This window comes from Trachinotus anak, unplaced genomic scaffold (assembly GCF_046630095.1).
Source record: "Trachinotus anak isolate AG129_WGS33_773 ecotype Australia unplaced genomic scaffold, CSIRO_AGI_Tana_v1 ptg000012l, whole genome shotgun sequence".
In the NCBI taxonomy this organism is placed as follows: Eukaryota; Metazoa; Chordata; class Actinopteri; order Carangiformes; family Carangidae; genus Trachinotus; species Trachinotus anak.
In genome coordinates, this window is record NW_027273863.1 from 18,535,965 (window position 1) to 18,560,827 (window position 24,863).

Below are 24,863 nucleotides of genomic sequence, written 5' to 3' on the forward strand. Positions count from 1 at the left end.
GTATGTATATATGTTATTTGGGGTGGAGTGGGGGGGGGGGGTCTATCTGGTTGCATGCTGTATGTGTATCTGTGTTATTCCATGCAGGTTTTTGTGACTTTGAGATGGACTTGTGTGGCTGGGTGAACAATCCTCCAACAGAGTCCGGAGTGGACTGGGACTGGCTCTCAGCCGACAGTGAGGGTGCATTCATCCCAAAAAGGGACCACTCCACAGATTCTTCTTTAGGTAAATACACGCCGTGATCAGTGTGGTATTTTGCAATCCACAAAAAGGGGAGAACAATGGGATCCTCAATTGTGCTCCTCACTAAAACTTAAAATTTTTAGACTGGCAGGGAATATATGTGCAGGTACAGCCACTGAGTAAGGTTCCCCTTTTCATTCACTGATGTACCTTTTTAGCAAAGCATACATCCCTTTTGATTAATGGAGCTGCTCAGACTTGAAGTAGCTGAATTCAGTCATAATGGGAATCTGAAAATATTCATCTGTGTGTAAGCACATGGTAGTGTTGAAAAATAATTCACCCAGATAATTCATGTTGTTTTCTTCTCTCTTTAGGCCACTTTGCCTTCTTCGTGGCCCCTGAGGAAGAAGTAATTGCCCGACTGGAGAGTGAGACGATGGCGGCCGTGGGCCGAGCTTGCCTGGAGCTTTGGCACTATGCCCAAGGGTGGTTAGGAAATAGTGAGTACAGTCTTATCTCTGCTCTTCTTCTAATCATTGATTTGGTCATTTGTTGGTAAAAACTAAAATTCTATGGAAAAGTGAACTTGTTTTTGTGTGTTAGCAAAGGCTATATGTCAGTGTGTAGTTCATTCTGAGACTTGTTAACTTGCTGTAAATGCTGTTAAAACTGTGGCCAAACTTAGATGCCCATAAGAAAAGTTCACTTTTCAGATTTGGTTTTGGTCTAGAAGTCGACACATCTTTTAAAATGAAACTATGTTGCAGGAGTGTCCTGGCCAAGATAGCAGAGCCACATTCAACATAAAGCATAGGTTATAACACATACACAGTATAAACCATTTTGTGATGCTCTGATGTGCACGCGTCATTGCAGATCCAACTGTCCTTTACAAACTCTTAATGACGCATCACTTTCCTCACCTTCATGTCCCATGGCATCATGCAGAAGGAGAGTCTTTTGATGATGAATTGTGGCACTTTCAGAACCCTCGGCCATTACACTGACAGTGTTTGTGAATGAGACTGCTGGACTGCGTCCTGTGTGGAGCACAAATGGATATATGAATAACTCATGGATCAAAGACAGGGTGGATTACAGTGCATCAGGGCCTCACCAGGTAGAATAACATTTAGAATTTAATGATGAGCAAATACTCCACATATCCCATAGCAATCAGTGCACAGCTTTGAATGAACCGTAATTCTTCATCACAGATTGTTTTGCAAGCCAGTTGTCCCAAGTCATCAACATCAGGAAGCTTTGCTCTGGACGATGTCCACATCATCAGGAACAGATCCTGTGATGACATCATCCCAACCACCACTACAGCCCCTGCCACAATGACCACCGCTGCTCCTGCCTCTGACATGGACTGCACCTTTGAACAAGGTAACACTGGGAAAATAGAGTTACATTAGAGATTGTGAAACCTCAATAAATGTATGAGGCACTCACAAAATTAGTATGACTCTAAGATGTTTGATTTAACAATTATCTTTCTTTAGATTTACAGGCTCCTTCTTCATCATTGTGGGTTTTTTTTTTTAATCATCTGTGTTTTTGTTGTGAGTGGCTGAGTAACTGAACAAACAAACAAAAAAATTTGCATTTGGATATTTGCATAGTATTGAATAAATATTACGTAGTATATTTATCCTGTTACCTCTGTTACAAATACAGTATTGTAAGATATAAAATTTTATCTTGTATAACAGGTCTATGTAATTGGGTCCAAGAGGACAGTGATGATTTGAACTGGATTATCAGTAGTGGACTTCCAGTGGACCAACCATGGGATGGACCTCAGTATGATCATACTATTGGAAATAATCAAGGTATTGAATATTGGTAATAAAAAAGATGTGTAGCTAAGGTGGGGCTGTAGTGAGCATCAGATGTCTTTGTTATCATGGTATGTATAATGTAATGTAATGTTCGTTTGTTCCAGATAAATACATTATAAGACATCTTTCTTTAAACATCACCAGAGAATTAAACAGTAATATATCTGTTTCTTATCAGTGGTCGTTAAATAACTTTGGATTTTGGATGGTTGATAGAACAAAACAAGCAATCTAATGACCTGAACTTGAACACATAGAAAATAAGACAGGTTTTTATTTTACCCCCAGTTTCCTCCAATTTTATCACAGTGTGAAAGCCTCTCTGTTTTCTTTGTCTGCCAAGGTTTCTTTTTGCTGTTGAATGGATCCAGTGGTAAGAATGGAGAGAGAGCAATCATCTCTGTTCCTGTCGTCAATCTTACATCAAGTATTTGTGTTGGATTCTGGTATTACATGCTCGGGCCCTCTGTGTCCACCCTGGATCTGCTGCTTCAGATAGTGTGTAGCCCAGTTTGTACTTCTTACAAATCTTCTGTTGCTGGCTCTGCAATGTCTTTACCACTGAGCTACAGTGACAACGATTTGCTTTATTCTAGGAATCCTCTGAACTGTTAGTCTGGACTCGCAGAGGGACACAGAATCCAGAGTGGATCAATGCACAAGTAACCATCAGCATGAATGATGCAATACGGGTAAATTTTAACGAAAATACAAATTAATGTATGCACGTCTGCACTATAATCCAATCAAATGTTGAATTTTTAGGCCAAGACTGATATTGATATTTGAGAATTTAACAAATTGAATCATTTAACAATATTTCTGCTATTTTTAAAACAAATATACAGATCCCATTTGTTTTGAAGTTTTCATTCTTTTTTGTCTTAAATGATGTTTATATTCCTCCTTCGTCGACAGATGGTGTTCACTGGCCATAGAAACGCCAGCAGCCGAGGATTCATCGCCATTGATGACATTACAGTGAGAGACGGTCCCTGCAGTAATCAGCGTAAGTAGACACACACCCAGCACTACCTGATGTTAAAAGGAAGTCACAATATGCCCATGATTACAACAGCTTTTCCCTTTTTTCTTTCTTTCTTTTTTTTTTTTTTTTTTTACAAAATTTAGATGTATGCGGGTTTGAGTCTAGCTTGTGTGGCTTTGAGCACACTGTCAGTCATAAGGGTCGATGGCATCGCAAAAGGGGAACAAAACATCACGTGGATCACACCTATGGAACTGAAAATGGTGAGTGGGAAACTGTGGTGCCACGCAACACACTGTGAATATGTGACTGAGAGAGTAGAGCAATCACGGTCTCACTACAACTAAATGAAGGTTGTTATGTAAAGTGAATCAATAGTAAGAATTTAAAAATTGGTGTCTCTAGGTGGCCATTGTTTCCAGAGTTTGAATCCTACTGACTTTGGTGATCCACTGAATCTTCATCTAGAGCCGCCATGAAAAGAAATTTCTAAAAATGGATTTGTTGTCTGACCAGTGACCAAGTACCTGGAAGACTAATGGCATTCCCATCAGCCTCACATGTGCTTTATGGTTAGCGCTAAATATCAGCCTGTTAGTATTATCATTATGAGAATGTTTGCATGCTCACGTTAGCATGTAGCTGAATACAGTGCCAGCCTCAGAGCTGTTAGCTGAGCTGCAGACTCTTAGACTTGTTTGCACATTTGTCACATTTTCCCAGTACGTTCTTCTTACAGTTCCATTGTGGTTATTCAATTCATAATACATCTACTTTAGCATTTGAGTGACTGTTGAGGTAAGGTTGAAAATGCAAATATCATGATCAAACCACAGTGAGCACAAGAGGCAGAAGAAGAAGAAGTTATACTTAAGTTGCATTTGAAACACCTGTAACTCTCTCCTGTAGGTTTCTATGTAACTGTGATGACAACAAACTCTACACAGAATGAAATAGCTCAGCTGATCACGCCAGAGTTCACGTCAGCTACAGAGATGTGTGTACGCTTCTGGTGAGTCTAGTGCTGCCACTACACACTTTTACACACATCACACGCCATCTGATGCACATACTAATGTTTGTGTATCTACTTATTTCTTAAGGTACTGGTTGCCTGCAGGTTCGTCCAATGACCTTACTGTCCATGTGCTGCGGAGTGGGGAGCAGGATTACGCCCTTTGGAAACGCTCAGGAGCACCCTCTACGGGCTGGGAGGTGGCGGAGGTCACTGTGTCCTCCCCGGCAAAATTCCGCGTAAGCTATTTTTTTGTTTTTCTCTGCCAATCAAACAGTATTTTTCTGTCATTCCTGTAAGATGCTACCTAAAAGTTCATGTACCTGACCAGGTGGCGTTTACGGCGGTCCATGTGCCAGGCACTAATTCTACAGTGAAACTAGATGATATTTCTATGAGGGATGGGGCCTGCAGTCCTCCAGGCAGCTGTGACTTTGAGTCCGGACAGTGCAGCTGGGTCAACATCCCTGAAGAAGATGGACATGACTGGGTGATGGCCAATGGGGGCTTCCAGGGTCCACCTACAGACCACACCACTCAGACCCCAGAGGGTAGGACGTCAAACGTACCTCAACATAAGTAAACATGAACATGCCACTGGAGTAGACATAGAGATCTTCTCACTGTTGTCACTTGCCATTAATGTAGGCGCATGTCCACTTAATACCTTACTGAACCACCAAAAATGATCTTTAAGAAAAAAACAAACAAACAAACAAGTATTTATATCCCAAAACAGTTTGATTTAAACTCTGGTGGGTGATGATTTTTTTATTCATAAACACCACAAATCCACAAAGCTGCAGTAATCAATATTTTACATTCACAGAAGGTAAAAATTACGATGTATAATGTGAAAGGGATCCATCCCATGGTACTGGCAAACCTTTCAAGAATTATCACCAAACTGCAGTTGTGTCAGCTTTACAGAGTCTTTCAGAAACATGACTAAAAATCTTTTTTGCTAACTGTGGAAAGCACAAAAAGATGAGGCATAATTATTTAAACGATTTTGTTATATATCTGCATCTGCCAGTGTTGCAATTAATGATTAATGCTAGCAGCTGTAGCTACAGTCTGTCATAGTCTATTACTAATTAACTTCTCTTTTTGTCCCTGACTTATGTCCTGTTACTGGCATGTCCTCCTCCCTTCTCCAAACAAAGTTTCCTGGTGACCTTTCTCTAGAAGAAAGGTGAAACTGAGAGGGTCATTAGAAATTTGGAAATGATCAATATTTACTAACCAGTGAGACCACTGAGAAGTATTCACAGCTGATAGTTTACAATGAAAATGAGACATATGTTGATCTATCTGTCCTTGTGTATTTAAATGATTGACCAACAAGAATTCAATAATCAAGTACTGCAGAGGATTGCAAATTGGGTTCGTTTAATATTTTTCTTCCTTATGTTTATTTAACATGTTTGTTTTCTTTTGCATGTAGGTTGGTTTTTATTGAGCTCATCACTGCACCTAAACCACAGCAGCGTAGCACAGGTGGTGTCAGAATGGATCCACCTTAAAGACAACACCTCCTGTCTCACCTTATGGTACTATATGGATAGCAGGTCAGCAAAAAAAATTATCCAAATCCAAACCAACCTTCTCACATCATACAGTACGCGACAATGCAGAGGATGCACTTTATCCTGTTTAGGCTGTTTAGTTTCCTCATTGACTTCCTCAGGAAGTGTGCACAAATGTCATTCAGACATGAATCATCTGCTCTCACTTTGTGCAAGACTAAGAATATTCTGTGGCAGAGTTCAGTCTTTAAACAAGACTTCATATTAAAAAATTATAGTTTTAACCCCCTAACCACAACCACCTGAAAATGTCTGTGTAAAAAAACATTTTTGCCTCAGCTGTAAACCAAATGATAACAGGTAAAGGAGTAGTTTATCAAATGAGTTTTTAGGAAGTGTGAATCCAGGAGTGCAACTTTTGCTAATAAAAAAAGTGCTTTTCGTTGAGAACTTTGTGAAGTAAACAGATGCTTTTTGGTTTAACTGACTTCACTGAAGCAGTTTGCAGATATCAAACAAAAACATGACATTTTACTGTTGTTTGTCAGTGACTCTGGGAAGTTGCGGGTGTACATGCGTTCAGGGCCGTCGGAGGAAGATCTGATGTTCCACCGTAACAGCAGTGGGCGCAGCTGGAGCAGGCTCTCCCAATCTGTAGAGAGGATCAAACCTTTCCAGGTACCCCAAAACTGGCGTAGTGGTTCAAATAGAATAATGGCTATTTTATTAATGATATTCACTGACTGCTTCAACAACATCACACTCAGCTGCTGATCGAAGCAGAGGCTAACAATAGAGGATTTATTGCCATTGATGACATCAGTCTCACACCAGGGCTTTGTCAAGGTACTGATGTTTTTTTATTCCATGGTTCATTACTGAAATATGTTTAATGAGAATTTAAAAAAAATTATACTGTTTTCTTTTTCCTGTAGTGAATGAAACAAGCTTGGGATTTGTGGGTTGTTCATTTGAAAATGGCACATGTGACTGGGAGGACATCAGTGTTGGCCAGTTTCAGTGGGTGAGAGGAAGGAGTGCTTCTGGGAGCACTGGACCCTCTGTGGACAATACACTGGGCAGTGAACTGGGTAGGACCACACACTAACCACTCCTACACTGACTTCATTTACAGAATATCTGCATCTGGAAGGCTTTACACTTATACGGAGCAGACACTGGAGATTCAAGTTAATCTTCCTCGAGTCTAGACAGTACAGACAACAGTAGAATCAGAAGATGAAGATGCTCAGCTGGAATCAAATTAAATCTGTACAAAAGCAAACATCATCTGTGTGCAGATTGCAAATCCGGGGCAGCTGTTCTTTAGAAAGATGCATAATTGTTAGAGGAAGCCCTGCATCACCCAGCTTACTATGTGTTGAAAGAATAAAGGTTCTCCTGGGGTTCTTACCTGACTCCTCCAGGTTGGTACATGGCCGTGGAGTCTAACCTAAGTGATCAAATAAGCCCTGCTGCCCTGCAGAGTCCCACCATGAAACAGGCCAGCGCCACCTGCACACTCCACTTCTACTACAACATGAATGGAGAGGGTATGTTTTGCATATGCACATGTATATGTGCAGCCCTTCATGTGCAAGTCAGCACTTGTATTTCTGCATGCTATCTTGTATTCTGTTTCAAACACAGGAGAGCTAAATGTGCTGCTAAGGGAGAGCTCCAGGTCCACGACACTGTGGTGGCTGTCAGGCAGCCATGGAGGTCTGTGGCAACGTGGTGAGGTTACAGTTGGTGGAATCTCTCAGGACTTCAGCATCCTGTTTGAAGCCTCCAGGACCTTCAACAAGCCAGGACACATTGCTATTGATGACATCGACTTCACAAACTGCACCCTGCCTGGTAGACTAACTGTGCTACCTCAACACTTTTTTTATTTATCTGGCTCTTTTTTCAAACTGATTCACATTCTTGAAATATTTTTTTGGTTTCCTTCTCAGACCCCCAACCCTCATGTCCAGGGAGTATGTTCACTTGCAACAATAGTGTGTGTGTTGAGTACAACCAAGTGTGTGACTTCAGCGATGACTGTGGGGACTGGTCTGATGAGAACAACTGTGGTAAGATATCACAATGGTAGTGAATGGTGAATGGCATATTTTGCACTGATAGAAAACTGAAAATTCATATACAGTCATTTACAGTCCCTGCACACTATACTGTATACACTGTAGGTGCCTCCTTGGTGCTGTAAAGATTTACGAATGTAAAACAGCTCACTTACAACGACATTCTGATCATTTAATCAGTGATGCTGGTGCATAGACTGAGCAGTTTTGGGTGAAATCCTGAACATTGTTTTGTAAATTCAGTTTCCCTAAAAGCAATTAAAAGTAAATTCAGGAATTTTTGTGTAGGAAAGAGATGTCTATATTGGATGGATATGACTCTTTATGTTTTATGTATTCACAGGTGGATGTTCTTGAGTACCTGCTCATAATTTCTAGTAACTGTCTTCCTTTCACTCCCCTTTTACATGATGATAAAAAATAATGTAGAGCAACAAGGTGTGGTGGAGCGCTGCAGCTTCGAACAAGGCCTGTGTTCCTGGGCAGAGAGTGATGTGGACACACCTGGAGCTGAGTGGACGCTTCGCAAAGGCCTCGAAGCCTGGCCCAACCATGGGCCTCCCAGGGATCACACCCAGAACTCTGCTGCAGGTATCAGACTCTCTGGGCCACTTGGCAAAGGGTTATTCATGTAGGGTTTAGAATCTGGATAAATCAATTCTATCAACTTGTTAATATACAGGTCACTATGTTACACCGGCGACTTACCTGACCGAGAAGAGCAAGACTTCAGAGATTGTCTCCAGAACTTTACTACCCAGCTTAAACTGCACTGTGAGTACACTGTATGTTGATCGAATGGATGGTTGACAGGAAAAGCCTCTTGATGCACCATCTTGACAAGTCATTTCACCAAAAATTGGATGGTGTGGTGCATAAAACAGAAAAACAGTAAAAAAAAACAACAACAAAAAACACAATAAATAGTGGAGAAAAAAAAGAAACCATTACAAAGACAGGTATAGAATGGATTGTTGAAATTAATCAACATAAAATATTATCATTGCCTTTATAAAGGTAAAAGATCGACAATATGATTATACACAGTATCAGCATAATCCAAATGGAAGACATTTTTTCTTGACATTAAAAGAATAAAAAACAGTATTGGACCCATGAACAAAGCCTCTGCTTTAAGAGAAGCTCAGAGTAATTGTGCATATTTGGGAGAAATGCAGCTCTCCTAACAGCTGTTAGAGGTTACTTATTATTTTCATTATTTTCAAGTCCTCCAAGACAGAAATGACTAAAGGTGTCAACATGGGTGACATCTTGACAGGTTGACAAAAAACATACGTATGTAGAAATAATCTTTGTTGCTAAAGTGTACATCTCAGATGTGAGCATGTGTATGACCATTTTTTTCTGTATTTACCAAGAATAGCACAAATAAAAACTTCTGAATACTTCAGATTTTAATATCTGAAGCATGAATGTCCTTGCTGCGTATTGAATATTGAAGATTCAGCTTTCATTATCTATCTCATTGCTTATCTCTGCTCTATAAAGGTGCAGTACATCATTAACCACTCTTGCACGTTGATCACAGTTCACAAGGCTATTTTTAAAGAACACCGTCAACTTCTCTTCTGCGTTCATCCCAGTATTAACTTACTTACTCCTTATATGTAGGTGAGATTCTTCTACTTCAGCCTGGATGATGCTGCAGCCAGACTGACAGCCCAGTCCAGGACACAGCGCTCTGGTAGTGACGACAGACTGTTATGGCTCAGGAAAAGCTCACAGAGTTACAGCTGGCAGAGAGCAGAGGTCACGTTCTCCTCATCAGCCAACAGCAAGGTGAGTGAGGACGCAGACAGTAGATGACAGATAAACGCTCAAGGCCACCAGAGCCTCATTTGTGTAATTGTTCTCAGATTGTTAACGCTGTCATATGAGCAAGCAATCAATAAGCAAGAATAACAAGTAGAACAAGAAGACTGTGGAGGCTGTCAGATACAATGAAAGTATCTGTATATGAAGGCACAGTATTTAGCTGGCGCTTTGATTATGGTGTGTTTTTTCAATGACGTTTCATAGCAGAAGGAGGACTTATGGGTTTTTCGGTGTACCTCCTTTTCAGATTGTGTTCAGATATGAACACGGGGACGGTCACAGAGGGCTGGTTGCACTGGACGACATATCTTTCTCCAAAGAGTGTGTGTTTGACCCTGACAACAACAAGCTGCCTGACATATCACCCACCTCTACCCAACCTACAACCCCTAACACCCCCACTTCTCCAGCCACACCCTCAACCTCAACTGCACCAGTCAACCCCTGTCAGGTAAACAGCAACTGGAAACTTCAAAATATTCTATAAAACAAGTCTATTCAATTGTTGAAAATGCACCGTGGCTAATGTTCCCTGTCTGCGGTGTTGCAGGATAATGAGTTTTTCTGTTGGCGGTCAGCTAGAAAAGTGTGTGTCCTGGCTACCTTACAGTGTGATTATCAGGCAGACTGCCCACAGGGGGAGGACGAGGATGGCTGTGGTGAGAGCTGCATTTTCGCTCTATCTGAAACAGGCTGTAGAAATCTGTAGTAAACTGGCTTTCATCATTTTGCCAGCAGTGTACAATGTCTTCAATACATTTTCATGTTTTGCTCCAGTGTATTCATTAGTCGGCTGCCAGATGGAAAGTAGAGCAGGGCAGTAGCCCTTATTCTTCTCAGTATGGGAGAGAGAGTCAAGTCAAGCATTTGGGTAAAAATAGCAGCTTGTATTTTGCAGCTGACAGAATTACTCATGTAATCAGTGGTTGGGAAAGAATGAGATTACCTGAATCTGTCACAACAGAGAGCACACTGGAAGGACATGAATCATTGTGGGTTGCTGTTTCGATGGCTGTGAGATAAAATGAGTCATGAGAAACCATTAGGACGGGACTTTCTTTACCCAAAACATTTCACCAAAATGTGATTCATGAAAGTTTTGCTGGCAACCGTGTGTGTTTTTTTTTTTTGAAGATAAGAGAATTTGTTACCATGCTACACTGAAGAAAAAAAGTTAGTGTGCTGGTGTTATTACAAATTTTCACCAAAAAAAGAAATAAAAAAATGACAAGTAGAATTTGATCCCCTGTGTCTGATAGAGAACTGACAGAGAGAAGTTCTACATCTTGTGGGTGACTGAAGTTTAAAAAATCTATTAAACCATATAAAACCGTTATTGTTGGACAAAAATAAATGTTCTCGGTATCACAGAATGTCACAAAAGCAAATTATTCAAAAAAAACTTTTTTTTTTTTTTTTAAACCTGTGATTCATGATCCACTTTGACCACCTCTTTTCTCCCAAGTGGTATTACTGACACTTTTTTTTTTGACATTTTAGGTCCGTGCACATTTGAGAGTGACTGGTGTCAATGGACTGACACGAGTGAAGGACAGAGCAAGTGGCAGAGACAGAAAGCCAGTAACAACACGGAGCCACCCACTGATCATACCACAGACACAGGTGATGAACTGATTGATTTTATAGACCAACAGGACAAGAACTCAAGGAATAACATGCTGAAGTAACATAGCTCTCAAATGATCATAGTTATACTCTCTCTTTAAGAGTCAACCTCGTTGATTCAGGATGTTGTTCCTTGTTCTCAGGCTACTACATGAGAGTGAATTTCAGTCAGGGGTCCACACAGAGTGAGGCCCGGCTCCAGAGTCCTCCACTGCCTGCTTCATCCCCCTACTGCCAGATTGTGTGAGTGATAACCACGGCATCAATGGCCACGTTTCTCTCACTAGCTCCCCTTAATGTCTGTAAAATATTTGTTCTATGAATTGCTCAATCCTCCCCGCTGCCCCCGTCTTTCTACCACTTAACTGTCTTCCCAATCCAACACTCTCCCCTTCCTCCTTCTTTCCTACACCCAGGTTTCACTTCCACATCAGCGCAGAGAGTGCTGGGTCACTCAGAGTGCTTATGCAGCAAGCTGAGGGGAGTGAAGCAATCCTGTGGTCACGCAGTCACAACACAGTCTCCCATTGGACTTCAGAGTATCTGCTTCTTGGCCCGCACCAGCAGCCGTATAAGGTGCACGCTCATGTCTCTACTAAACTGTTTAAATCTGTATGAAAGGGACACAGAGAAATGTGCATATTAAAGAAGAAGTCCTATCAATTACTGTCACAGTCTGGCTGATACGTCCATGAAAAACAAGGAGGCCATTTTCAAAAGTTAAGCAAAGCAGTTTATTAAGCAAACAGGCTGCAGCAAATTCATTAGGCTACAAGTATGGGATGTGGATATCGATAGTGTAGAGTGTGCATGAAGCTGAGGATGATGTGAACATTTTCCAATTATGTCCACATACTGCACCTTTGGTCCATCGCTGCAGTGAAAAGCAATGTTTCCTTTGTTTTTATGAATACCAATCCTGCAAAAGCACTGATGTGGTGATTTGTATTTTCAGGTTTTGTTTAGTAGCTTGAATAAAGCAAGTCAGGGGGGAGCAGCCACTGGAGATGCTGTTTTTGCTGTAGATGATATCTCTTTTCTAAACTGTGAAAAGTCCTACCAGCCACCAGGTAAATAAAGTTTCATCAACATTTACATGTGAATTTATTCAGAAGGAGTAGTAGAAGAATGGGTAGTTTCCATATTTCTACTGTGTTTAAACCCACAGCTGGTGACGAAGGTTGGCTAATTTTGAAATACTATTTCCCTCCTCAGATCTGTCTGCCTATGGCTGTTCTTTTGAAGATGGTCTGTGTGTTTGGGTGCAGGGGGCCGAAGATGAGTTGGACTGGCTCAGCATGTCAGGTCCCACTGAAACCCCTAACACCGGGCCTGCAGGAGACCACAATACAGGCAAAGGTCACTACAATGTTAAATATCTTAACAAGCAGTGTCCTAACACATATAGAGAAAACTAAACTGTAGCATTGTGCAGGTATGAATTATATCCATCCTGTGTAACTTTTTCTGAACAGCAGCCACTGTGGCCACAAATGATCATTAATAGAAATATAGTGTCACATTATGACAAATGAAGAAGAGTCATGAGGACAGAAAACTGACATAGTAATCTCAGTTAAACAGTCACATGGGTTATACCAGACCAAGCAAGGCTGAAGCAGGAAAACCCCTGAGCGTATCGAAGTGGAGAAAGATGCATTTCAGTTCTCATGAATTCAGTATGTATTTGAAAGAAGATGTTATGATGCTATATCAGTAAAACATAAGCACTCACCAAATAGTTGCAGTTTTGTATGGTAGTGGTTCCCATTGTGGGAGCAATAGAGCACCCCAAGGGGTTTCAAGATCACTGCAAGGGGTCACAAGATGATTTCCTGGATTCATCCTGGAAGCAATAACTAAGTTCTATCAAATTCTACTTATTTTTTTAAGTCTTTTGTACTAATCTTGTGTTTTCTTTATGCTTTATGAGGCATTGTGTGTCTGGGTTGTCCATCTGTCCGTCCCATTCTCATGAACGTCATATTTCAGTAACACCTTGAGAGAACTTCTTCAAATTTGGTACAAATGTTCACATGGACTCAGGGATGAACCGACTAGATTTTGGTGGTTAAAGGTCAAAGTCAATGTGACCTCACAAAACAATGTTTTTGGTCATAATTCATTCATACATATGCTAATTATCTGCAACTGGACTGGTTGGCGGAGACATACAACCATGAGGCGGTAATTCTAACTTGTAAAATATTGGATAGGTTCACCTACTGAGGCCTCTTAAAAAGTTTTCAGATTAATACCACACTTTGCTTGAACTCCTCAGAGCTCATTGATACATGCAGGGAGTTGTATGTAGACATTTTTTTGTGTTAAGGGGTCAAAAGCCAGAGAGATTGTGAATCATTGTTGTGCACTGTTAACAGGGACATACCTTTACATTGAGAGTTCCCCACCAAGTGTGAAGGGGAATATGGCCCAGCTGAAGTCTCCACTGCTGCCACCTGCTGGAGAAAAAGGATACTGTCTCACAGTTTGGTACCACATGTTTGGAGCTACAGTGGGCTCTCTGAGGATACTTCTACAAACTGCTGATCCCTTGAAGAAAACACTGGTAAAACATGCATAAAATGTATAGTTTTCTTAAGTTATGACATGTTTTATCAAAGTTACTGCATGAAAAATATAGACAGAGGAGGCCAGTGAAGACCACATTACTTCCCTTTACTACAGTGTTAAAAAAAACATCTATGAGGCTGATTGAGAAATATTCAAGGCTGTTCCCGCTGTGTTTTTTTTTGTACTATTATACTTTTCACATAATTGTGAAATGCTGATTGCAAAATAACATTAATGCATGGCATACTTATTGTAAGTTGCACAGTTTGCATACCGTGGTGTTGCAAAAACCTCCTCACATCCTCATTGTGCTGAGTGAATCAGCCTACTGTCTTTCCTGTAGGTGTGGCAGAAATCAAGAAATCAAGGGGATGAGTGGCTGCTGGTGCAGAGCCACGTGACGTTGCAGAAGGTCCACCAAGTGGTTCTGGAGGCTACAGTTGGAGGAGAGGCAGGAGACATAGCCATCGATGACATCTCCCTCATCAGTGGACCATGTCCTGCCTCTGGTAATTAGACTGAAGCCAGGGAAAATCACATTTTGAACATAGATGTTACTACAATTTTGTTGTGCGATTTTAAAGTGATTCAGATGTAACCATTGTGCAAGTAAAAGACTGAATAAAATAACTAGAAAAAGAGGGAGTAAGGGGACATTTTCAAGAACCACTGTCTCTCACCAGTGAATCAAATTCTCTGAACCAAATATATTTCTCAGCTATTTGCCCGACATGACTTGAATTCTGTGGGAAAAATCTGTTTCCCTCTTTACCTCCCATTTTTTTTCTTTTTGTTGCCATTTTATTTATCATTCATCAGACACATATTGGACAACAGAGTCTTAGGTTGCATGCAATATTAGCTCTGGTACTCCTGAAGGATATGTCTGGTGATAGTCTATATTTTTCCTATTCTTGATAAATCCCATTGAGAGACCAAAACCAACACTAATCCTACTGACAAGTATTGTTATAGTGTAGCCAAAGTCTGACACAGCTTCTTCTTATATGCCACAGATCTCCATTGTTTAAATGTGAGTGACATGTCCCCTCATTACAATGTACACAAAATATATAGTAGTTTATTTAGCATCAATCCAACGCATAACTTCCTGCTGCCATACACCAAAGTGCCCCACATCTGCAGCTGAAAACAGTTCACAGTAAATGCACAATTTCCTCCTGTTTGAGCAACGTTTGCTTTCTTAAATTTCCTTCTGTATGTCTTTACAGATGTGCTTAGGGCTGAGAATCAGACAGGCTCACGAACACCTGTTGGTTTTGGTCTTTTCATGGGATTTGTTGACAATAAGAAAAATATAGAATAAGGTCAGATTTCTTTTTTACATTATGGGTGGATTTTATAATTCCCTGCAGAAGTCAAAGACGAATAATTACTAGGATAAAAGAAGATAACAAAAAGGCAGAGCAAAGTCAGGTAGAGGTAAAAAAAAAAAGAGATATATTAACACACAAGCTCTCTACACTATATGAACAACACACAGGCAGACAGAGACGTAACTACAGTACAGTAACCCAGTAGCTTTTAGTGACAGCTTGCAGTGAACAGGATTAAATATCATCTGTCAAAGCACAGTACTCACTTTAAGTTCTTGCTTGACATCCTACTTACGTTCAGTTCCACACACAGTATTTTAGATATTGAGGGCTTAACATTTACTTAAGTTTTTACTCTTCATGTATGCATATGTTTTTTATAACGCATTCCAAAATACTATGTTGTAGATTTGTGTGACTTTGAGGAGGGGAGTTGTAACTGGCAGCAGCAGACCACTGATGACTTTGACTGGTTCAGACAGTCGGGTTCCGCTCACAACCCCAACACAGGACCAGACAGCGACCACACCACGAACACACCCGCGGGCCATTACTACTACTTGCCCTCCTCTGCTGCTGACCGCGCCGGCCAGACAGCTGCAATGGCTTCACCACTGTACCCTGCAGGTCAGAGAGGCACCAGGGTGTTCTCCACTGTTGTCTGAATATTTCCTTTGAGATCTACAAGCTATAATCAACATTGTGGTGCCATAGATTGGCTCTGATTTGGTTCTACTCATGTTTTCCCACAATTAATGAGCTATTAGACTGAGTCTTAGCTCTGAGTAGATAGTGTACTCCTCCAGACGCCGAGTCACAATTAGACAGAGACAAAAAGTTTAGTTCAATGTTATAATAGGAAATATAAGTGATTTAAACCATTTGAATATAGTGTGATTTTTGTATTGAACTTGTTGATTTGATTAACGGTGACTGACCTGACTCATCACCTCTATTTTTCTCTATAAGTAAACACCAATAACTTGAGGTGTAAAGCAGTCTAAAGTTTAGAGGTAAAAGGTGAACAGTGACAGTGCTGTGCTTCTGAGGATATTCAGTGTAATATTCCTCTAATGAAAGCACATTTGATATGGTTTTGCTTTCTGTGGCCCTCCAGGCAAAGGAGCTTGTGTGCAGCTGTGGTACCACATGTATGGCAAAGGCATGGGGACGCTGAATGTTTACCAGCAGAGCGAAGAAGGGAAGGAAGCTCTGATTTTCTCTCAGACAGGAGACCAGGGCCAGCTGTGGAGGTTTGCTCAGGCTTCACTTCTGCCTCGGGTTCAGCCTTACAGGGTGAGTCCCAAAGTCTGTCAATACACAGTCACCTTGGGGGAGAGAGATATACATAGACACTAGTAAGAGGTAACTAAGTACATATTCTCAGGTACTGTACTGAAGTACAGTTTTGAGCTCCTTGGAATTAACTTGAGTAGTCTATTTTCATTGTATGCTGCTTTGTACTTCTACTCCACTACATTTAAATAGTTCAGTATTGTACTCCCCTACATTAATTTGGCAGCTATAGTTACTAGTGACTTTACGGATTAAGCTCATGCAGTTTGCATTATTATACAGTAAATAAAACTACCAAAAAGTATATGAAATAGTTTAATTAGCTCCAGCTCAACTAAATATAACATTACAATGCTTCCTATAATACTTTTAGTTGTAAGTATTTTCTATTATGAAATCATGTAAATCACATTAAACTAATGATGTAAACTAATGATACTGATGTAAACCAATGTCATTTAGGACTAATCTCTTTTAAAATATCTTTTAAACAATCACACAAATTACTGAGATATCTCTTCAGCAGAAAGTAGACTGATTTTTAAACCTAAACCTCAGCGCATTAAACTGAAGCTACCTATCTGGGCCTTTAAAGACATTTCACCCATCATTTGGGTGAGCTGACCCTTTAACCACCCATGCTGTTAATCTAAACAAATATAACTCAAATCAGATGTCTGTTACCTCTACTCTCTCTTCACTGACAGTGCTTTGAATCTAAAACTAATCCCTCTCAAGTATAACATTGATCTTAAACTATGTATTACTATATTTCCATTAAGCAGTTTCCGTCATTACATTGCTTTCCATTTCAGATTGTAGTTGAAGGTGTGAAGGCTGGCCTCACACAGGAGGGAGACATGGCTTTTGATGACGTACAGGTGACGGACGCTCAGTGTCCTCCTCCTGGATTTTGTGACTTTGAGAGGAACATGTGTAGCTGGAGCAACCTGGGTGGAGGAGTGGACCAGGGGGACTGGCTCCGTGGCAGAGGAGCCTCTCCAAACCCCAACACAGGACCCAGTGTTGATCACACCACTGACTCAACACATGGTAGGTAATAATTTGGACTGACTGTAGTCAGTAAACAGGTCATAAATGTACCATATTGTAGCTTTAGTGCAACTTGCCCCCTGCACATACTTGTTTGAAGTGACATTGACTATATCAGCTCATAGAAAGAATATAAAAGCTGCCATTCATATTCTTGCATGGTCTTGCAATGTTTCCACCAGGTTACTATGTGTATGTGGACAGCTCAGTGGGTGAGTGGGGAGGTATGTCCTTCCTGATCAGTGATGTGTTCCAGCCGTCCATTAGAGGACACTGTCTTACATTCTGGTACCACATGTATGGCAGCAACGTTGGGACTCTCAGAGTTTACGTAAACGACAGGTAAACGACCTGCTAATGTCTGAAGAGTAGCAGCACGAAACATGAACTGTGTGTTAATGAACGTCTGCAGCACCTTAATCTAACTTGGTGATGTCTTCTTCCACACAGAAAAATGCATGCTGATGGTAATGAAGAGGGGATTCTGAAGTGGATTGAGTCAGGAAACAGGGGAGACAAGTGGCAGATGGCTAGTCTGTCTGTTAAACATAAAGAAGCATTCTGGGTAATTATGAGTTCCTAATAGGTTTCATTAGTGCGATTAGTGCATTTTAGAATGAAAAAGTCAGGGTTTTTGTAGTTTGTTTGTTTTGTTTTTTTTGTACAACACTTGGTGACAGTTTCTCAGAAAAAAAAACTTCCACAGATAAATTGTATGTTTCATGACCCAGTTTTATTTGTCATGAGGAGGGGAACTGCTTTAGAATACTGGACTTTTCTAAATTAAAAAAACAAAAACAAACTACAGCTGAAATGCAACGGTTTCATTTGGTCAAGAGTCTGAAACATCTGCCTTAGTAGAAACTTTAATTACCCTGTAAAAAGACAGTTTTCTTGTGTGTCTTCAGAATTTTCTGGCTTAATATCCTGAATTTTAAAAACTTTTTTTGTCCTCAGTTTGTGTTTGTGTATCAGAGGGGGATGAATCCAGGTGGGGATGTTGCTCTTGATGACATTACCATCTCCCCTGGTGGCTGCTTCTCAGATCCACCTATCAGCCCTCCTGATGGTAACAATGGTAACTTAAAAACCCTTATCCTTGAAGAAATATTGATATTTTAACAATCTAGTCAGTTAATTCCTCATACAAATGCTTAAAAGCAGTACAAGAGGGAACTGCAGTGTACAAAGAAATGCATGCAAGAAAGGTGCCGATGTCAAATGTTGTGCACTTGTCATGTTTCTGTCTCTGCAGACGTGTTGTCCGTAAGCCTCGCAGTTGTTTTGATTCTGCTGGCTGGAATCGTCATCTCCATCCTCCTCTTTATGCTGAACAGGAAACGTAGTACAATGTACACAGTGGTTTATATACAAGTAATTGCAATGTACATAATAACAGTGAAAGATGGTCATTTACGTTGTTGGCTGACATTTCTGTGTTTGTGTCTTAGGAGCCAGTCAACAAATATGACTGATGATGTGACAGAACCTGACTCTGTGTTTGACCTCTATGACTGCAAATTAGATGTAAGTAAGCAGGAGCTGATAACTAAGCATCTTGTCTGACTCAAAAAAACTCAGATGAAAAAGATGTTCTTCTCCCCAGGACTCGCAACATGGATCGGACTTTTCCTTCACCAACAAGCTGTATGCTCCATCGTCACATGAAACTGACCCCAGTGTGGCTACATCTGATGCTTAGTCCGGACTAGTTATAATAATAATTATAAAACAAATAAACCGATTTGTAAATTATGCCTGCGCAGGTGAAGATATTTCATTTCCACTAGAACTTTGTAGAAGATAAAATGATTATGTGGCATTGTGCTGAGAAAAATGGATGAAGGGATTTAATGACAGTTCAATGAGACAGTGACACTTTTTAACATATGCAAGCAGAGTAACAACCCCCTTGACCGAGGATTAGCAACTTGAAAATGAAAACTCATTTTTATAAAATGGAATATCTTGTGATAACTTGTCTTATGTTGTTCATGTTTGTGATTTTTACTGTAGAGCCAAATAACCATTGTCCTGTAGGATTAATTTTATTGGTTGGTTTATGAGCAGTTGACAAATTCTCAGTAAAATGTTTTGCAAAAAGCTTAAAGTGATGTTGTTCTGAAATGTTGTTCTAAACAATTCTGTTCTTAGCTGAAATTACAAGTTCCTGTTTTGTACTAGTTGTACACACATCAGTACTAACAGTCTAATATCATACTGTATATAGTAAAATTTCAGTCACAGCACATTTTTCCACAGAACAAGCACTTTACTTTTTATACTTTTACGTTTTGCTGATAATTTTTATGCGCCATCACGTACATAGGAATTTTAATGCATGATTTTTATTTGTAACAGAGCACTGGTACATAAGTAAAACATCTAAGTACCTCTACCTCCCCGGGGAAGCACTTGCATAGTAATGTGACTTGACCTGCTGAACACAGTCAGGTATGTAAGGACTGGCAGCTTCTGTGTCAGGCCCCAAAAACCTACTACACAACTTACTTGAACAAGACATTCAGGACGGCGAGCTGCTTGCTGCATGGCTGACGTTGGTACTGTCAGACGAATCTACCATCCAGTGGTGTAGCACAAAAACTCTGGGCCCTGTACATATGCAGCCTCAGTGGGTCCCATTCCTCCTTGAATGCATCCATTGTCACACCTAAACAAAAAAAACTGAATCAACAAATAAACACATGCATATGTAATATTTATTAAGTTAATGACTTTAGAAATGTGTTGCAAATATATATTTTCAATAATAAGCAATCTAACTAATATATTAGCTAGCGAGCCATTCTCTGTACCCATATTAACCCAGTCTGAAACACTGTCAGCAAGTTGTGTTCTCTTAACCTCCACTGCTTTCCTGCTGATTGTTTCTCCGTCACACTGCGGCTGTTTTTTCTTTTTCAGTAGCTTGATTTTACTTATTAAAGATGATGTAAAGCTGTTGAACATCAGTGAAATGATCAAGTCTGGAGACAAAACTATCCACCCTACCAGTCAGTGGTACAGGAAGTATTCAGAACCCTTAGTTAAGTAAAATTATTAAATCCAAGCACTGTAAAGTCCTGTATTGAAAATGTTAGTTTGCAAGTAGATAGACAGAAATAGATTCTCAATGACCTTTCTGTCAACTGATTAATTGATTAACCAACTAACTGTTTGCTCTAGTCGTGGTGCTGAATAGTTTAAAACAACAATATATTTTATTTACTCTTTGTTGCAAATCTTAATTTTGTGAAGTGATTGGATAAAGGAGTAAAAAACACAATATTTCCCCCATTGAAATGTAGTACAGGTATCAAGTGTGTTTATTTGTTTGCACCCCTGATGAAGAGAAAAAAAAAAAAAAAAGACATCCTATCAGATGTTGACATGCAAATAAACAAAAACGTTTTTATTCTTAATTATGTTGTTTGAAATCATGAATTATTACTGTTTGTAGTTGGTGTTACTAATATCAGACAGACCTCTGGAGATCGCTCACATTTAAGAGCATTTTTAAATAAAATTACTTTGATAAACACGTTTTTTTTGTTTTTTTTAGCGTTTTGATAAATAGAGGACCATGTTGTGTAACAGTGTAATTGGGAGACACAATGCGCCTACATCCTCTCTCTTGTCTGCCTGTAATCTCGGATGAATCTGAAATTTTGGAGGATTAGATGCAGGGTTGGAAACATCTCACATTTTCTTTCCACTATAGCACTGACATTGAGACGCAACACACCCACAAGCACAGAAAAAAAAAAAAAAAAAAAGGCACTGCAATGCACAGCCCCTGCTTTCAGCCGGTGAGCCCTGGGAGATTGTCGCGCTGCCGGTCGACCCCTCACATGTGACCGCCTCATTCACACGGAGCCGCCGGGAGCGTCACACAGCGACGGACACACCGAGAGAACAATGGGAGTTGAAGTCGAGACCATTAGACCCGGAGACGGTGAGAGGGGTTTTTTTTTTTTATTCCAATTAGTCGATGTTATAAAATTGTACTTCCATTTACAAATACATCGTTTTAAACCCGCGTTTCCTCCCTTTTAGGAAGGACTTTTCCGAAGAAAGGGCAGACGGTTTCCGTGCACTACGTTGGTGAGACGCTCGCTCGTGATAGAAAATATCACCATCTCGCATATAAGCTTTCGATCGATTTTAAATCTTGACTGATTGGTTTTGCCTCTCAGGTGGGAAATATACGTATTCGCTTCACCTGTGAGAGTAAGACGGTGAAATCGGTTCCGCTAGCGTGGGTGAAGCTAACGCGACAGTATAAAATCAATGATTAGCTAGCCCGGGCCAGGCTAGCTGGCTCCCTTCATTTCCACCCTTTGTGCTAAGCTAAGCTAAGCTAAGCTAAGCTAAGCTAAGCTAAGCTAGCGGCAACTTGAACGCATAGCTAGCTGACAGGCACCGATCTACCCTCATTTGTGTGCTTTTGTGTGCTACAAGACTCAATGATTGTGGAGGGGTTATGTAATCATAGGGCTACAACAGATCATTTCCACTATTGATTAATCTGTTGCCTAAGAGCGATCTCGATTATTTGATGAATCGTTTTCTGAATGCAGAGGAAAACACAGCCCAAGGATATGATTTTGAGTGTCTCGTTTAAACTGAACAGTCTGAAACCTAAAGATTTCCTGTTAACTGAGATATATGACAAAGAGAAGCAGTGGATCTTTGCAACCAGGGAATGGTCCTTAAAAGGTGAAGGGTGATTAATTAAATAGTTAATCATCAGCAAAATAGTTGCCAGTGAATTTTCTGTCAACAATTGACTAAAGGTTGCTTTTTGTTTTTTTGTTGTTGGACAGGCACACTGACAAATGGAAAAAAGTTCGACTCCTCCAGGGACCGGGGAGAGGCCTTCAAATTCAACATCGGAAAGGGTGAAGTCATTCGTGGTTGGGATGAAGGTGTGCTTCAGGTAAGGAGAGGAACTTAAAAAGGGACAATCCGCCAGTTTTACACATCATGGTCAGTTTACGCGCCATGGGGATTACTACCTTACCACTCAGCCTGTGAAATAGGACTGGGTGTTCTGAGATGGGGAGAAACGAGTTCACGGGTGTGTGCCAGGATTAAAACGTGATTGTTGAGTGACAGCATCATACTTCATGTCAAAAAGACTTTTTGTCTAGAATAATGAAATGCCTGCACCACCCGCAAAGCCTGTCGTGGATCTGTATAGTGAAAATGCACGTTATGCACACAGTTGTTGACTTTCAGTACCAGAGGTGTCAACTGCGTCGCGAACAGACATCCACTTTAATAAATCAGTTTCAGAACAGACAGAGCAGAAGTCACCTCAGTGATTCATCTGCTCCTGCTGCTTGTGCTTCCTTGACATCAGCCTGAGAGACTGAACAAAGTAAAAGCCGCACACTTGTCCGTTGACTCCTGTGGTTTCAGCTCTAGTAGCACACAAACATTAGCTGAGCACACACAAGTGTGCAGAATCTGTTTTTCCCTCTCGGACTCTATTGGTAAATTCACCATGAGACAAACGGGGCTGTGGCTTACTGAGTGGGGATTGGTGGGCAAAAATTCATTTAAAATTAAATCTGCAACACAAAGTGTGCAAAGAGAGAAGGGGTCAAGTCACTGTAGGTTACTTCTTGGTCAAAAATATAAAACTGGACTCCACAATTTCGACATTTTACACATTGCGCAACATCATTTTGATGTATGACCCAACTACTGTGAAAACTGTTACATAATGTCTTTTAATGAGCACCGAACCCCGAGAGACTTCGTAATTTTCTCAGCCCAATTAGGAACAGAAGACGTGACTTAAAAAGTGGGCGAGAGCTTGAGAGAAGCATTTAGTGGACGGGGAGGGTTGAACGAATGTTGCTGCATGATGGGAAATGTCAAATCCAGCTCGATCCATACTAATGACTGAAAGTCAGGATATCTCAGCCTCTGCTGCAGTGATCTTGAGCTCTTGTGAGTCCCCCAACTTTCTGGAAGTGTGCATCATTTGAGTAACAGATGCCAACAATACGAATTAGCGGCTCAGTATGAAAACCACGTTATTACCTTTTATGTAACTTGCTCTTTACCTCCTCCACAGATGAGCCTTGGCCAGGTGGCGAAGTTGACCTGCTCGCCGGACTATGCGTATGGCGCCCGTGGATACCCACCCGTCATCCCAGCCAACTCCACTCTCATCTTTGAGGTGGAGCTTCTGAATTGCTGAGTGTTTAAGATGAAGGTTGCACTTCAGATTTTTTTTCATTCCACCCACATCTGATACAAATAACTGTTTGATCAAAGGTGCTGTCAGTGGCATTTATATACATGGATAAATCATTATAGAAATAATTTTGATATCCTGGTATAATCAAGACAAATTACAAACAAATGAGACCATGCCAATGCCAGTGGTATTGTCGGTGCTAAGATGACGCCCTTAAAGGACATAAAAGGAATAGTATAACATTATGGGAAAAGGCTTATTTGTTTTCTTGCAGAGAGTTACTTGAGAAGATCAATAACACTCGTAGCAGCCTAGCATTAATGCATAATATTGTGTTTGATCAATCTGCCGAAAAACCAACGTGTCAAAACTTGTGGTTTTAAAGGGGGCGGGGATGCATGTAACAAACAAACAGCTGTGTCAGTGTTTGTGCTACAGGAAGCTCGTCTAATCAGTGGCTGTCTGTAGCTTCATAGTTACCAAACAGACATGAGTGCTATCAATCTGTCTATCTAACTCTTGGCAAGAAATTGTCCTGAAAATGTAAGAAAATCTAACATGTTGTTAAGTAAACATCTAGGATTTATTTGGCCTTCATTTTTATATTTGCCTGTTAAATCTTTGACTTGTACTTTTGTAGTTAAATAGCACAAAAGATACAGAATGGAATAAGAGCAAAAAACAAAGGAACTTGAGAAGGGAGTGAACCAGCGGCATCTTTGTTCTTAATTGTTTATTCCGGTGTCTCAAAAATAGTGTGATAATGATTTTTGATGTAAAAAAAATGCGCATGTAACACCTTTTACTAAAAAGCTTATTTGTTTTTTTTCCAGCATGAATTTATCCCTTCAATAGATGCATTGAGTCGGCAGCTTAAAACTTTGACACAAGACACTTTGTATGTTTAGAAACGATAATGGCTCATGATTTAATTCATTTTTCATCCCTACTTGTGTTGCCATTTATAATATAAGGAACTGATTTTGAAACTGGTTCCTTGTACTATACTCTTGGGTCTTTTTTGTCAAGTTATAGGCCTGAAGTGCTCTTGTATTATGTCAATTAACATATTTTTTTCTGCTGTTTTATTTTGACAGTTGATCAACCATTAGAATTTGTTCTTATCCGTGGGTATTGCATTCTTGCATTAAAAAAAAACAAATCAGTATGCTGTATATATGTTTCATTCGTGGTCACATTTCACACTTTGCATGCAGCTACATATTAGACTAATTTATTTTTAGATCCACCCTGTGAGCAAATGTCTTCAGA

At 40.3% G+C, this 24,863-nt stretch overlaps 2 protein-coding genes and 1 long non-coding RNA gene across 10 annotated transcripts in view; 2 read left to right on the forward strand and 1 right to left on the reverse strand.

The window, feature by feature from the left end:
- The window catches only part of LOC139629902 (MAM and LDL-receptor class A domain-containing protein 1), a 115,584-nt gene extending 96,097 nt beyond the window's left edge, over window positions 1–19,487 (forward strand). For all 7 annotated transcript variants that reach the window (XM_071492866.1, XM_071492865.1, XM_071492868.1 and 4 more), the window contains 40 exons: window positions 88–228; window positions 564–689; window positions 1,176–1,309; window positions 1,407–1,581; window positions 1,908–2,027; window positions 2,380–2,534; window positions 2,633–2,728; window positions 2,955–3,045; window positions 3,168–3,287; window positions 3,934–4,036; window positions 4,128–4,278; window positions 4,371–4,590; window positions 5,487–5,610; window positions 6,117–6,246; window positions 6,336–6,414; window positions 6,504–6,659; window positions 6,996–7,121; window positions 7,219–7,428; window positions 7,527–7,646; window positions 8,085–8,246; window positions 8,338–8,429; window positions 9,288–9,455; window positions 9,739–9,942; window positions 10,042–10,150; window positions 10,992–11,114; window positions 11,261–11,360; window positions 11,534–11,693; window positions 12,073–12,187; window positions 12,333–12,476; window positions 13,499–13,686; window positions 14,035–14,200; window positions 15,437–15,655; window positions 16,146–16,324; window positions 17,140–17,377; window positions 17,560–17,719; window positions 17,828–17,942; window positions 18,335–18,455; window positions 18,633–18,729; window positions 18,829–18,904; window positions 18,984–19,487. In XM_071492866.1, coding sequence (XP_071348967.1) covers window positions 88–228; window positions 564–689; window positions 1,176–1,309; window positions 1,407–1,581; window positions 1,908–2,027; window positions 2,380–2,534; window positions 2,633–2,728; window positions 2,955–3,045; window positions 3,168–3,287; window positions 3,934–4,036; window positions 4,128–4,278; window positions 4,371–4,590; window positions 5,487–5,610; window positions 6,117–6,246; window positions 6,336–6,414; window positions 6,504–6,659; window positions 6,996–7,121; window positions 7,219–7,428; window positions 7,527–7,646; window positions 8,085–8,246; window positions 8,338–8,429; window positions 9,288–9,455; window positions 9,739–9,942; window positions 10,042–10,150; window positions 10,992–11,114; window positions 11,261–11,360; window positions 11,534–11,693; window positions 12,073–12,187; window positions 12,333–12,476; window positions 13,499–13,686; window positions 14,035–14,200; window positions 15,437–15,655; window positions 16,146–16,324; window positions 17,140–17,377; window positions 17,560–17,719; window positions 17,828–17,942; window positions 18,335–18,455; window positions 18,633–18,729; window positions 18,829–18,904; window positions 18,984–19,079 — 5,609 coding nt within the window. In that variant the 3' untranslated portion in view covers window positions 19,080–19,487. The remainder of the gene's footprint in view (window positions 1–87; window positions 229–563; window positions 690–1,175; window positions 1,310–1,406; window positions 1,582–1,907; window positions 2,028–2,379; window positions 2,535–2,632; window positions 2,729–2,954; window positions 3,046–3,167; window positions 3,288–3,933; window positions 4,037–4,127; window positions 4,279–4,370; window positions 4,591–5,486; window positions 5,611–6,116; window positions 6,247–6,335; window positions 6,415–6,503; window positions 6,660–6,995; window positions 7,122–7,218; window positions 7,429–7,526; window positions 7,647–8,084; window positions 8,247–8,337; window positions 8,430–9,287; window positions 9,456–9,738; window positions 9,943–10,041; window positions 10,151–10,991; window positions 11,115–11,260; window positions 11,361–11,533; window positions 11,694–12,072; window positions 12,188–12,332; window positions 12,477–13,498; window positions 13,687–14,034; window positions 14,201–15,436; window positions 15,656–16,145; window positions 16,325–17,139; window positions 17,378–17,559; window positions 17,720–17,827; window positions 17,943–18,334; window positions 18,456–18,632; window positions 18,730–18,828; window positions 18,905–18,983) is intronic.
- Window positions 18,462–21,124, reverse strand: LOC139629915 (uncharacterized). The gene is made up of 3 exons (XR_011693070.1): window positions 21,002–21,124; window positions 19,889–20,048; window positions 18,462–18,706 (listed from the first exon to the last, which is right to left on the reverse strand). It is a non-coding gene; the product is annotated as an uncharacterized lncRNA (long non-coding RNA).
- Window positions 21,125–21,181: 57 nt separating this feature from the next.
- LOC139629913 (peptidyl-prolyl cis-trans isomerase FKBP1B-like) lies at window positions 21,182–24,757 on the forward strand. Of its 2 annotated transcripts, XM_071492892.1 has the most exons (4): window positions 21,182–21,332; window positions 21,434–21,481; window positions 22,204–22,316; window positions 23,466–24,757. In XM_071492892.1, the coding sequence occupies exons 1-4, from the start codon at window positions 21,296–21,298 to the stop codon at window positions 23,589–23,591; spliced, it is 324 nt and encodes a 107-aa protein (XP_071348993.1). In that variant the 5' UTR covers window positions 21,182–21,295; the 3' UTR covers window positions 23,592–24,757. The 2 variants fall into 2 exon arrangements, with proteins under 2 accessions (XP_071348993.1, XP_071348992.1); XM_071492891.1 differs by lacking the exons at window positions 21,182–21,332; window positions 21,434–21,481 and adding an exon at window positions 21,552–22,096.
- Window positions 24,758–24,863: the final 106 nt, after the last annotated feature.

Excerpts from the sequence above, each read along its gene's own strand:
- LOC139629913 (XM_071492891.1), top strand. The coding sequence starts at position 21,952 with ATGCAGAGGAAAACACAGCCCAAGGATATGATTTTGAGTGTCTCGTTT. Across the intron at positions 22,097-22,203 it reads CAGGGAATGGTCCTTAAAAG|GCACACTGACAAATGGAAAA; the intron begins GTGAAGGGTGAT and ends GTTGTTGGACAG. Across the intron at positions 22,317-23,465 it reads GGGATGAAGGTGTGCTTCAG|ATGAGCCTTGGCCAGGTGGC; the intron begins GTAAGGAGAGGA and ends CCTCCTCCACAG.